The following is a 14356-nucleotide window of genomic DNA, read 5'->3' on the forward strand; positions in this document are numbered from 1 at the left end:
TAGATGCTTTCATTATCTTTTGTATTAAAAATCAAAACATTAAGACTTTAGACATATAACGCTGATATGAATTTCAATAATTTTATTAAAAAAAACATGGGCTGCCCACCAAATCCAAATTATTGCAAGTGGTTTAGAGTTGTAACACTCAATTCCAGTCCCAGAAATCCCAGCAAAGCAAAAAACCAAGATGCGTATCACCGTGAATCTGTGTCATTAACAAGGCGGGGCCACCTTATACCTGAAAACATCACCCTATTTATCATTCCCGCTATTCAACAGCAACGGCTGTGATCCAATAAACCAACGGCCAAGATCAATTATTAGAGTGGGTGGGGTCATGCTATCCTGTTGTTGCTACATAATTAGACTGAAGCCAGACAACCATCAAATCAAGAGCGAAGGTTGATGATTGGAAGCAGACAGATCAACTTTTGTTTTGATCATGGAAGTGGGTCCCCCGTATCCCCCACCTCCACAACTTATCTTTCTTTTTGGAAAATCATTTTCTCATGCCATAACGGGGAGGAGTGTGTACCGGACAAAACCGTCGCTTTCTTAAACTTTATTTTTTCTATTTTGTAATAAAGAGGAACGCTTTTCATCTCACCGGATGCAATTCCTCATCGTCACACACAGCGCGTGTTTTCCACTTCCACCCCAAGTGCTTCAATGCACATGAATTTAGCATGTAATTACTCTCCTCTTTTTTTTTTTCTGATGAAGCGTGTTGCTGACGAATACGGGAGAGAGTGCCTAATATTTTTGTAACTTATTAGATGGCTAGCGGCCCGCGGTGAAACCCGTTTGATGGCTAACTGGCTAAGATCTAATGGCTTGCCACAATAATTTTGTTAAGTTTCATTCATGGTTTTATTGTATTTATGAAACAAGTAGAAATATAAATATATTTTTGTATTTTGAAAAAATAAAATAAAAAATAAAGAAATTTTTAATTCAAGCTTTTATAGATTAATATAACATAATTCTCTATTTATAGTGGAAGTTATAAAAAGAATGACTAATTATCTAGTACTGTTGGGTCGCAGCTGAGCCAAACAGAGCGCAGAGAAGGAAACAATAATAAAGGTTTTTAGTAATTTCGTGGTGGGGAGAGAGGAATGAAAGGAAAAGGGGACAAGAGAGAGTGGAGTTCACGTGGGATAAGAGGTTGCGGGAATTAAGGGAAAGCGTGGAAGAAAAACCTCAATTGCCTCCTCTTCGAACTCACGTGGACCAACATGTCTTGCCTGGAGACACGTGCCCTCACTATTCCTTGTAGGCCCCACCCTCTCTTTTAACACCTCTGAAGGGCCCCACTCTCCCTCTGCTCTCTCTACTTACACTCACAACGACACAGTCGTGCTCGTCATCTTGTCCCTCCACGCCCCGACCACCACTTCTTCACAATCATTGGAGCTCCTCCCCAAGTTAATCGCTCCTTTTCCACTCTCTCTTCGGGCGCGCCTTCTCACCCCCCCCCCCCCCATTGCTAGCGATTTAATATAAAGTTTCTATTTTTTTATTTTTAATCATTGACAAAGGAAGTTATTATTACATTTTCTTTTCACATTCTGAAGCTTATATAACTAATTGAAAATTTTATTTTTAACACCCAATTTTCTTGCTTCCTGTCGGGTCTTTAAAGAGAGTCCATTGAACAAAGGAAAGTGATTAAATCATTAGGTTAGGAATGTGTCATTCAATACTTCAATTGTTGGGTCCCATTCACCTCCCATTTTCCATTTGACCATGTATATATTATGTATAAGCTTCTAAGTATTTCCTTTCATTGAGTAATTTTTTAATTTTTTAAAATAAAAAAATAATTTTTCTGATTTTGATTTCAAAAAAAAAAATGATTCTTTGTGTTGTATTTAATCATTATTTAAGAACTCAGTTATTGCATTTAATTATTTATGAACAATAGATGATTAAGTGAATGAAAATTAGGAGGATATCATGTATATTGTTGTATGATTTTGACTTTATTGTAAACACACTTTACATGACACTCACACAAATGTGAGGCACATAATTATGTTCATTTGATGTGAAATCATCACATGAAGTGGGGAAAAAAAAAAGGAAATGGCAATCAAAAACTTGTACATGATTACATGTAATACAAAAGCCTATGATTCAAAGGTAAAATGGTGTCATCAATTGCATTTTGACTTATTGTTTGGGTTTTATGCTCTGTTTGGAAACGTGTATATTGAAGGGAGGAAACAAAATAAGAAAAAAAATCTTTTTTTTAATTATTTTAATTAAAGAAAAATGAAAGAAAATAATTATATTTTTTAAGAAAATATATTGTGAATTTATAATTTTTGTAATAAAAATCAAATGAATAAGTATCAAGGGATGTCATATAATTGGGCATGCCTACTGGATAGGAAGTGATGTGATGATGATGATGATGATGATGATAAGAGACAAAATGTTGGTTGGTGATAATAGGTGTCCCACGTGTTCCATTTTTATAATAATAATTATCATTTATGCAACACAAGGTGACAATTTTCCATCAATACTTTGGCCCCCCCCCCCCCGTACGAGGCTCTATTTCCATGTGACGTGCACGTGAACTTGGCCCCTTTGACAATACGTTTAACGTTTGCATATGCTGCTCTTGTTGGCCGCCTCTTCCATTACCATTGCCCTTGCGCACGTTATCCTCTCTTTCTCTTTCGTTCTTTTGTTTTTTTCCTTCGCAAAAATATAAATAAAAATAAAAGACTTATAAAATTTTTTCCAGCTATAAACTATACAAAGTATTTTTAATAAAACAATTATTAAAATTACAGATTATAATTATCTAAAATTTTATAAATAAAAATAACAATTAATTTTTGTAAAATTATATTAATTACTCATTAATTTAAAAAAATAAATATAGCAACCAATAAATTAATAATTAAAAAAATTACGAAATTACTTTTCATAATTAACAATTAAATAAAAATTTTACCTTTTAAATTAGTGAATTTTATTATTATATAAAAAATTATTTTTTTTTACAATATGCTTACTTTATGTATATTGACAATTGAAAATATTTTTATTTTATGATTACTTTATTATTATGTAATTATTGAATTGTTATTATATTAAATATATTTTAATTAATAAATTTAATTTTATTGTAGTATGAAATTTTAATTAAAAATAAATATATAATTTAAAATTTTGACTATAATTGTGAATATCTCAAGGTTTTAAAATTTTTTATCCTATAAGTGGAAATAAAAACAAATACTGCTCACATTTTTTCTTTTACAAAATAATTAAAAAGTAATATTTATGATTAAAAATATTTTAAAATTAATTTTTATGTATTTAAATTAGATCTTGTTTATAAATATTTAAAGAGGCATTCTCATATCAATTTTATGAATTTGTAATTTTAAATAATGTAATATTTATTTGAATTTAAGATTAAAATTTAATTATTATTGTATGATATTTATTTGGAATTATAAAAAGTGAATATTTCAATTATCAGTTAAAAAAATTGGCATGTAAATGCCGAAATTAATTTTCACCATTATTAAACTTAATTCCTTTAAATTATTTAAATTATTTAAAAATATTTTTAAATAAATAATTAATAGAAAGAAATTCCCATACTTATTAACTATATTGAAATAATAATAATCTAATAATAAATATTTATTTTGAATTATAAAATAAGTGAGTATTTCAATTATAGATAAAAAAAAAATTCATATTATTTAAAAGCTGAAATTAATAATGGGTAGTTGAAAATTCCTCTACCAATGTAATAAAATTGCAAAATAGAATAAAAAGGAGTAGATTTTTCAGATTATCCCATCATGGGACCCTCTCCATATTTGCTCGGAGCGAGGGTATTCTTCATGTGAGGGTCACGTGAAGGAGGACCCACATAGTTGTCTTCATCACACAATTACCATGTTGTCCTTTATTACATATGTAAATCCAAGAAGGTTCAATCATCCGTGCAGTGGGCAGTTCAAAAAAAAAAAAAAAAAAATTCATTTGTGCAGTGGCATGCCATGGCTAGAGTTTCAGCTCCCCTATACGTGGGTCCCTTTGATTAGACTTCTCATTTTGTTGGTCACCTCCATTTGAGATTCATCTTCCTTTCAATTGCAAGTTGATACCCACCAACCATATTTTGCTACCCACAATACACACAACTGACAACCTTAAGTTATACAGAAAAATTAAAAAAAAAAATTTAAAAATTTTGAAAAAGAAAAAGATGATTAAAAAAAAAAAAAAAAAAATAAATAAATAATAAATAATAACAAATTCAAATGCAATAATCAAATAAAAGATGAAGAGAGAAGGGGTATTATATTATATTAAAAAAAAATTTTATATTATATATTAATTATAAAATATTAATAAATAATAATAAAATAAATAAAATAATATAAAAAAAAAAAAAAAAAAAAAATTAAAAAAAAAAAAAAAAAAATTTCAAAAATGTAAATCCAAAACAAATAAAAAAAAAAAAACAACAATCAACAAACAACAACACGATGTGATGGATGCTCTTCTCTCTTCTATAACAATGGCCAATTATTTATTTTTTTTTTTTTTTTTTTTTCTTTTTATTCTTTTTTCTCTTTCTTCACTAACAACACACAACCTCCATATCGTTCGATCGGACAACTGCTTACATTTTAAAGGAATCCAAACGAAATTAATTTTTGAATGAAAATGGAAAGGGCAATCAAGTAATTGTGAAGAATAGCCAAGTGAGTGTCAACCTCGGGGCTCCAATAAGCAACTTGGGCCTCCATTATTACCGCTCACGTGGGTCCTACGTGGCGCACTATCCCCTATAACCATGAACTACCCATAGACAGCAAAGCACACGTGCACTTTCGGTCAAAGTTACCGTGTCTTTGCTTGATCTGATCAACGGTCAACCCCTCCTCATCATTTTCTCAATTCTTTTATTTTTCTTTTTTTTTTTTAATCCCAATTGTACCCTCCTCGCATCAACCGTCCTCCTGACCTTCGATGACCTCACGTCCGGACTCTTCACAGCCGTGGGATGATCAATAAACAATCCCAGCCGTTGATGAAGGGGGATATCCCACACGTGCATGTGCAACAACTGGGAAAGCTGAAAAGTGCCAGATTTCCGGTCGAACCGGTGGGTCCGCAATCTTCACCCACCATGTGACCGGCTGGCTGAGCTGGTCATCATGTGATTGACGGTGAAACGAATCGCTGCTTAGATGGGGGAATGATTTTTCAGTGAATCGATGTTTCGTGAAGCACTAATAGTTGGATTGCACGTGCAAATGCAAGTCTAATTGCATTGCATGCATGCATGATTTAAAGCTAACCATTTGGATGGTATGTTTGGTTGGTAGACTTTCATTGATTTTCTGTATAGAATATTGGGAATTGGACACAAGGTGATGGCACATGATAGTTTAATCATTTAGAATGATGATCTTATGGGTGAATGATTAACATAATTAATTAATTTACACTAACCTAATCATGCCATGGCATTGCTTCAAACGATGAAAGTTGTGCCCATCATAGTAATGATGCGTCGATAGCATTTCATAGTAAATCGAACCCACTTGAAGATTATATTAGCAATATGAAATCTAGGGAAGCCCCACTCATAATCACTTGAAAGAACTTCATTATTAATTTTTTTTTTTACATTCAATTATTACTATATCTAAATTAATTTTACATACGTTTTAATTATTTATTTTTTAAAATTATCTAAAAACACACTCTCACATTGAATTATTATAAAAATCTCTGTTAAATGTTATTCACGAAAATTGAATGCAATAATAATATAATAAACCAGAGACTAAAATTCAACAATAATTTGAATTAATTAATAGGATTTATATTATATTAATTGTAATAATTAATGACTATGAAAGTAGTATGATGATTTGGGCACGAGGGTGCACTCATACTCTGGCTAGTAAGTATATCTTCCCCTATAGTCTGGGAATAATTAATAATAAAACTAACTAAAATTAATCTGGACATGAACGTGGTCTACTTGTATTAGATAATAAAATGGGAGACAATTTTGAGCTGGCATCAGCCCTTTTTGTTCATCGACACTAATCACTTCGAAAGAAGGCCAGGTCATAGATGCTTAGGGTCGGTACGCAAAATCTCATGTGCTTCTTTATTAATTATTTAATATTCAATCATATTATACAATTAATACATATGTAATCTATATATTTAAATATTTTCTTGCACTCGTTCGCTTGATCTTACATGTAAATACTTTTTTACTAATTGAATGTTTGTATACCTTAACGCAAGTAAGAAATTTCCTCGCTTTATAGAATAAACTCAGTACTCAGTGATGATTGATAGAAACATATAGCTAGAAATCAAGTGTTCAGAAGCAATGTAAATCTCTCTGCATATCTCTAATCACTTAACTAATTATGTGTTATAACATTAACATGCTCTTAGAGATAGATAATTAAGATATAGAACAAGTAAAAGATGATATTGAATTTGAAGGAGGGAAAAGAAACAGAGTCCTGCTCTTATTTTACGTTGCAGATGTTGCAGCACGTACGCACATGCAACCGCAGCCCTGTAATGGATTCTCATGTTTTATCCAAAAAAAAAAAAAAAGAAAACAATCAGACGTCATTCAGAAATAGTGCTTTTTTAGTTTTTACAGAAGTTGCATTAAAGAAGATTTTATGAAAAATTTTGCTTTTCTATGCAAAATATCAGCAATTATGATGGATGCAAGCTATACATCCATGAAAGCTGTGCCATTTGCCATTGTTGTGAATTTAAGAAAGAAAACTTAGTCAGCTGGTGTCGACCTAGATTTTTTTGGTGGGCCAGTGGGAGTCTTGGGTGGTCTGGTTGTTGGGTCTGGGCTTCACAATAGGCGTAAACCTCCAAACTTTGCAATGTTGGCTGTCTTCATTATCCAACCAATGGAAGGCCAATTTCTTTATCTTTATTGTATAGATGTTGGTGCAGGTGGAAATTGAAGCATGGAAGAGCTCTCGTGAGAGAAAATTATATTTTACCCATTATTATAGTATGATATGGTTTATTATACGACATTAATCGCATTCATTCTAGACCTTAACATTTCGGTTTCATACCATATAGAGTGGAGATACCATGGAAGAAACCAGTACCGGATGGTAAGTTCTGTTGACTAGTGGCATTTTGAGCCTAACAAACATTGAAGTTATTACAAGCATCAAGCGAGTGTTACTTTCTTTAATAGGCAAATGATGGTTAGGGGATGTGGTGCATTGCAAAGCCATCCAGAGAGGCAGGTACGCTTTTCCGCAACATATTGATTTTAACTGTGGACATAAAGTGGAGTGGACTGTAGTCCAATCCAACCAGGTGGCAGCTGCTTCAGTACAGACACACCTGCAGGCAAGCACCCTTGGGATTGTATTTCAATGGCACTTGTGTCGCCGTAGCTTAGACACTGGTAATTAGAAAAAGAAGAATGAAAATTGAATAGGACATCTTATGTATGAGATTTAGACCATTGCAGATTCTTTCATATTTGTAGCGCAGCAGTAAAAAAACAAGCCAAATTATTCATCAACTACCAGCCAAGCAAGCATTGACAGCATGGATAGGATAAATCACTATTAAGCTTGAGGCTTATCCCACTTGAGGGGCTTGACAACCTCCCAGGTGAAGTCTGGGTCATCCCTTCCAAAGTGTCCATATGCAGCTGTCTTCAAGAACCTGTTGCCTCCCCTCTTGAGGTCTAGGTTGATGGTCATCATTTCAGGTCTAAAGTCGAAGTTCTCTTCCACAATCCTGAGAATCTCTTTGTCAGGAATCTTTCCAGTTCCGTAGGTGTCCACAAAGACGGACAAAGGCTCAGGCAAAGCAATGGCATAGGAGACCTGCACGATACACCTGCGAGCAAGACCATTTGCTACAAGACTCTTGGCCGCCTGCCTAACCATATAAGCACCACTCCTGTCCACCTTTGTTGGGTCCTTCCCTGAAAAAGCACCACCACCATGGGCCCCCCAGCCACCATAGGTGTCTACTATGATCTTGCGTCCAGTTAGTCCTGCATCACCGTGTGGACCACCAATGACAAAACGCCCAGATGGGTTAAGGTGGAAGATGGTCTTCTCATCAAGGTACTTCTCAGGGATGACAGGTTTTATGACATGTTCCTTGAGGTCAGCGGCAATCTCGTCGTTTGTGACAGTTTCATCATGCTGGGTGGAGATGAGGGCAGTGTGGACACGGACTGGGACCATGGCACCATTTTCCTTGTAGTACTCAACAGTAACCTGCGTCTTGCCATCAGGTCTTACCCATGGGCAGATGCCATTCTTCCTAACCTCAGTAAGTCGAGCCCCAAGCTTGGTGGCAAGAACATGGCTCAATGGCATATACTCAGGGGTCTCATCAGTGGCATAACCAAAAACATGGCCTTGGTCACCAGCACCAATCTCTTCTGGACGCTTGGTGAAATGGCCACCAACACACTGAGTAATATCAGGGAACCGCTGCTCAATGTTTACTAGGACCTTGCATTTGTCAGCATCAAGACCAACATCATCTGAAACAAATCCAATGGCGCGACATGCCTCACGAACTATCTTCTCATAGTCTACCTTGGCCTTGGTGGTAATATCTCCCAAGACCATTACCATGTTGGTCTTTGTGCACGTGTCACAGGAAACCTTGCTGTCAGGATCCTGCTCAAGACAGGCATCTAGCACGGCATCAGAGATCTGGTCACAGAGTTTGTCAGGGTGGCCCTCGTTCACAGATTCAGAGGTGAAGAGAAAAGTCTCCATTTCCTTGAGCTGCATATCACAAAGGCAGAAGACACCTTAATAATAAGGATGAAACGCAACCCCGTGAAATCTAAGCTTGCTTAGATGCATAAGCATATAGCACAGAGAACAAAAGCGAACATATTCTCGAGATAAATTTCTTCAAAGTTTAAGAGAAAAGCTTGCATAAGGGAAGAATCTATGAACAAGAAAATTTCTTTTTCATATCTTCAAATTCTGTAGTCCCAAAGGACCAATTAATGAATTACTGAGGGAACAAACACCTAATAGATTCTCATAGCAATGGAATAAGATAAAATCATGGCAGTGAGAAAGAAAATTACTCGAGAATTTTTCTCTAGATAGTGATCATCGTATCAAACAGGAATTTTTCTCTAGACTGCACTCACCTGTTCGAGTGTGAAGTTGAAAACAAAATAACAATAGAACGCATGATTTCTTTAATTAAATATTTATGTAAAATAAATTATTTATAATAATTCAAAACTTTTGATAAATTAATATTATTAAGTAGAAAACGAGAGAATATAAATCAATAAACGTACCATTGTTATTAGTTCAATATCTTTCAAAAAATTCACTTTAGATTTGAAATTTTTTTTATTAATATAATTTATTTTCTGATAGAAACTTATTTATTTCATATCAAACGTATATTATACTATTGATATTGTCACAAGTCCTAAAATATTTGATACTGCAAAATTAAAAAAAAAAAGACTCAATTGATTTTTTATAACTACTTCAATGTTTAAGTCAATATCCAATATATGATTCAGTGTAAATTACATCAAATATTAATAAAATTTTTTAAAATATTCTTTTATTATTATTATGAGTAATTTATTAAAATTTATTGTGTTTTTTCTATTATTAGAAGTTATAATATGTATGTATTAATTAATTATATTTATTATTTTTTGAAAACATTAATTATATTTAGTAATTCTAATAAATTTTTAGTATGCTTTTCCTTTTTTTTTTTTTACTCAAAGCATTACATGGCCCTCATAACATTCCAAGAGCAAATATTGACAACTGAAATAGAAATATTCACAAGCCAATTATTCGGTAATTTATACCTATAGCAGAATTTTGCAAGATGGTGAACCGCTTTAATAAATATGTTTTTCCAACTTAATCATGCACTTGTTTATCTTGCATGGATGTGGATAAGTTTACTTTCGCTTTACATGTGTTTAGTAAGTTCGAGAATTTTCATTGCCGTGGCCTGCTATTGTAGCTGCACATTTCAACATGGACTTACAAGATTTTTAGGCCATGAAAGTGAGAAATTATTAGATGTGTTTAGTGCACATGCACTGTCTCTCATAATAATGTGAGATTCATTCTTTATATTTTTAAGAATGATTCACTTTTCTATGTGTGAGAGTACTATTATTTTTTAATACTATCAGTGTATCTAATAAAGTTGTCCTCTTCCATGCCGTGTTGTGCCCTCAATGCCGTGTTGTGCCTTTCAATGCCATGTTTCAGAAAGGTAGAAGGAAAAAAAAAACATACATACATATATGAGGGTCAGGCATATCCAGGCCGTGAGAAATGGGCGCGCACGGCCTGGCCATGCGCCATGTATGAGCGGGGATTTTCTCCATGTTTTGGTCCAGACTCTTAACTCAGTCGACTCTAGTCTCTAGGTACTACTTAAGGCTAATTTTGCATCTGAAAGGGGTTTTTTGGCTGGTAAGAAACTTTGGAGAACACCATTGAAGAGAAAAATCTTTCTCAGGACCATTAACATGTTGGTCTTAGTGCATGTTTCAGAGGAAACCTTGCTGTCAGGATCTTCTTAAGACAGGCATCTAGCACCGCATCAGAGATCTGGTCACAGAGTTTATGGTGACCTTCGTTCACACATTCAGTGGTGAAGAGAAAAATCTCCATTCCCTAGAGCTGCATAGGCGGATGACGCATTTATAATAATGATGAAAACCAACTCCGTGAAATCTAAGCTTGCTTAGATGCATAAGAATACGGTATAGAAAACAGAAGCGAACATATTATCGACATAAATTTCTCCAAACTTTATGAGAACAGTTTACAAAAGGGAAGAATCTATGTACAAGAAAATTGCTTTTTCATATCTTCAAAGTCGACCAATTTACGAATTATTGAGGGAACAATCTTAGCAGTGGAATAAGATAAAATCATAGCAGTGAGAAAGAAAATTGCTCGAGCATTTCTGTAGAGAATGATCATATCAAAGAGGAATTATGAGAAAAATTATAAAGATTATTGATGCTTCAATACAAAAGAGAGTAATTTAAATTCTTAGAAGAGAAAAGATTTAGAAAGTGTTGTGGCAGAGCCACAACCCAAACAAAAAACAGAAGAGAGGGCGAAGAAAATAGAAGAAAGGGGGAAGAATGGATGAAGCCAGATCAGAGAACGAAGAAGAAGAAGAAGAAGAAGAGACAGCGAGATAAAGAGGGAGAGGGAAATAGAGAGAATTGAATTCTTTGTATTATTTGATTGATATCGAAATTACAACTCAATTTCTATATTTATACTAGCACAACTACAACAATGCTAACATTACCCTCCCCACGAAGATCATCCTTTGTCCTCAAGAATAAACTGAGATTGAAAAACAAAATTCGCAGTCTGCTACTCCATTTCCTCTTTTTTCATAATTGCTGAATCTGAACACTGCAACTTCAAGAAAGGCAACCTAGTCATTTTTCAAACACCCTCATGGCAGAGGTCCTACATTGACAAGATTCATCTTCCTCCTTCGCCTTCTCCACATTTCAAACCCAATGATCATTCAATTGCAATTCCAAATCACATCCGCCACAAGACTGATGGGTTCTTTCACAACTTCCTTTGACAGGTTCATTTCTTCCCTTATTAAGAACAAGCTCGTCAACAAGAAAATAATTCTGATGTAAATTTTCTCGGAGTAAAATCAAATTTATCGAACACTCCATAATTATTCTCAACAATTTCATCAGATTTAAGGGCAAAAATTATATTAATTTTTTTTTCAAGATTCTGTTCATCGACGTCCATGAATCCAGAATCAATATTAGTAGCTTCTTGAATCCCCAGCTTCTCTAACCCCAGAATTTGGTAAAGGCAAAATATCGATAGTTCCATTCACATTCGAATTGGGTTCCAAGATTACCTGAGGAACAGTTGGAAGCACAGGTTCCTTTCTCCTCGACTGCGAAGCTCCAGTCATCTCCAACAATTGATCAAATTTGCAATTCAATTCTTCTCGACTTTTTCGGTTCTTCTCCATTATCAAGTCCTCCAACCTCTTTGTACAACTCTCAAACTTGAAATGCATTTCCTGATTGAGATTACGCATTTCTTGTTTCACATCTTGAAACCTCTGCTCCAAAGATTGCAAGTGGTCCGCAAGAATCTGGATCCTAGGGTCCTCCATGTTTTGCTTTTTCTTCGCCAACTTCAAATTCGCAAACTCTGCGATCGTTGGATCTTGTTGATCTGACACCAATTGTTGTGGCAGAGCCGCAACCCAAAACAGAAAACAGAGGAAAGGGGGAAGGAAATAGAAGAAAGAGGGGAAGAAAGGAAGAAGGAGAAGAGACAAAAAGAGATGCACAGGAAGAGGAAAGGGCAAGAGAGAGAATTTAAAGAGAGATCGAATTCTTTGTATTATTTAACCGACATCCGAATTATTGGGCGTTTAGCTCGTGGAAATCAGTTATAGATGACTGATACATAATTAATATATTTAATAAAAAATTAAATTATAAATATATTTTTATTAAAAAAATAAAAAATATTAAATAAAATTTATAATAAAATTTTTAAAATTAAATAAAAATAATATAATAATTATTTTATTAAATTAATTTATAATTATAAAATTTATAAATATTAAAATAAAAAATTAGATCTTTAATTTATTTTTTTAATTTATAAATTTAAAAATTATTATAAATAAATAAATCTATATATTTTTAAAACTTATTTATAAGTTAAAATTATTATTGTTTTGTTTAAGATTTAAAAAAAAAATCATTTCAGTGCATTTGATTTAAAATTTTTTTTATTATTATAATTTACTATTTAATCCTATTAAAAGTATATCATTGATGGTGCTGAGTCTGGAGTACTTGACAGCTATAAATGAAAAGAATGTCTATGAGTCTTTGATAATTATTCTATACTCAAAGTCAATTTATAGTTTATGATGCGAGGAAAATTACATTACATATTAAATATTAGTAAAAGTTTATAAAATAATTTTTCATTATTATTATTAGTAATTTATTTAATTTTACAGTATTTTTCATTAATTAGCAGTTATTTTATTAATTTTAATAATTTTTAATGAGTTTTTTCAACTTATTTTTTAATTTTTTTATTTTTAAAGATTAGATTATCATGCATGTGTTTTTCTTGCACGGATGTGGATAAGTTTTACTTTGCATGTGCATAATTTTTTTATTTTTTAATATATAAATTATTTTTTATCAAATAAATTACTGAAAATACAGTTCTTGAGAGTTTTGAACAGAAATGAAAAACTATACAGAACCGAAAAATTATACAAAACCGATAAGAACTATGCCGAATTAAAATTATTTTGATACTTTGATTCGATTCTAATTTTTTACTAACAACTGAATCAGAACCGTATCAAAACTGAATTAGAACCATATTAAACTGTAATTAAATCAAAAACTAAATTTATACTTATATTTTTCTATGATTTTTTTAAATGTATTATATATTTTAATATAATTGTATATATTTATATATTTAACGAAATATAATCTAATATTATATTTTTTATATTTTTTAATAATTTTATTTATAAATATATTAAATTACTTTATAATTCTTAATTATAAATGTACTATGATAATTCATAATTATATTTATATCTTATAGTTAAATATTATATAATTAATAAATAATTAAAATATATACTTATATCATTATATTATAAAATATACTTAATTTTAAATTATATATGTACCTTATAGTTAAAAGTTATGTAATTTAAAAATAACTTAGAAATAATTAAAAGTTATATTATATGATATATTATGTATTAATAACTCAATTCAAAATTTAAATGTTAATTCAAAAATAACTTTTTAATAAAATAATTATATAAAATTATTTCAAAAATTAAAAACTAAATCTCAATTATACCAAATTGAATTGAAATCGAAAAGTCGAAAACCGTACCAAATTAAAAATAAAATAATTAAAAACTGAATTAAAATCATATTAAAATTTTAATTTAATTCCAATTCCTTAACAGACTCCAAATCGAACACTCCGAAAATAAATAGAGCCTATATATTATAAATAAATTAATATTAAGATTTTTTTACGAATGTAATAAAAAAATGTTAAAATTATTAACATCCTTTACAAAATATTAAAATAAAATTTTTCATATTTTAAAGAAAATTAAGGGAAAAAAAAAAAGTTTCAGTCGTTCAAATCCAAGATGGACTTCCATCTCAAATCCTTGTTCTCAATTGCCCTTTGCTCATATCTTCTCCTTGATATGTGTGGTGGGT

At 31.8% G+C, this 14356-nt stretch overlaps 1 protein-coding gene across 1 annotated transcript; it reads right to left on the bottom strand.

The window, feature by feature from the left end:
* Positions 1-7498: 7498 nt before the first annotated feature.
* On the bottom strand, positions 7499-12486 carry LOC110661411 (S-adenosylmethionine synthase 1). Its single transcript, XM_021820034.2, has 2 exons — positions 11971-12486; positions 7499-8831 (listed from the first exon to the last, which is right to left on the bottom strand). The coding sequence occupies exons 1-2, from the start codon at positions 12232-12234 to the stop codon at positions 7644-7646; spliced, it is 1452 nt and encodes a 483-aa protein (XP_021675726.2). The 5' UTR covers positions 12235-12486; the 3' UTR covers positions 7499-7643.
* Positions 12487-14356: the final 1870 nt, after the last annotated feature.

The sequence above is a fragment of the Hevea brasiliensis genome, chromosome 9 (genome assembly GCF_030052815.1).
Source record: "Hevea brasiliensis isolate MT/VB/25A 57/8 chromosome 9, ASM3005281v1, whole genome shotgun sequence".
Taxonomy (NCBI): Eukaryota; Viridiplantae; Streptophyta; class Magnoliopsida; order Malpighiales; family Euphorbiaceae; genus Hevea; species Hevea brasiliensis.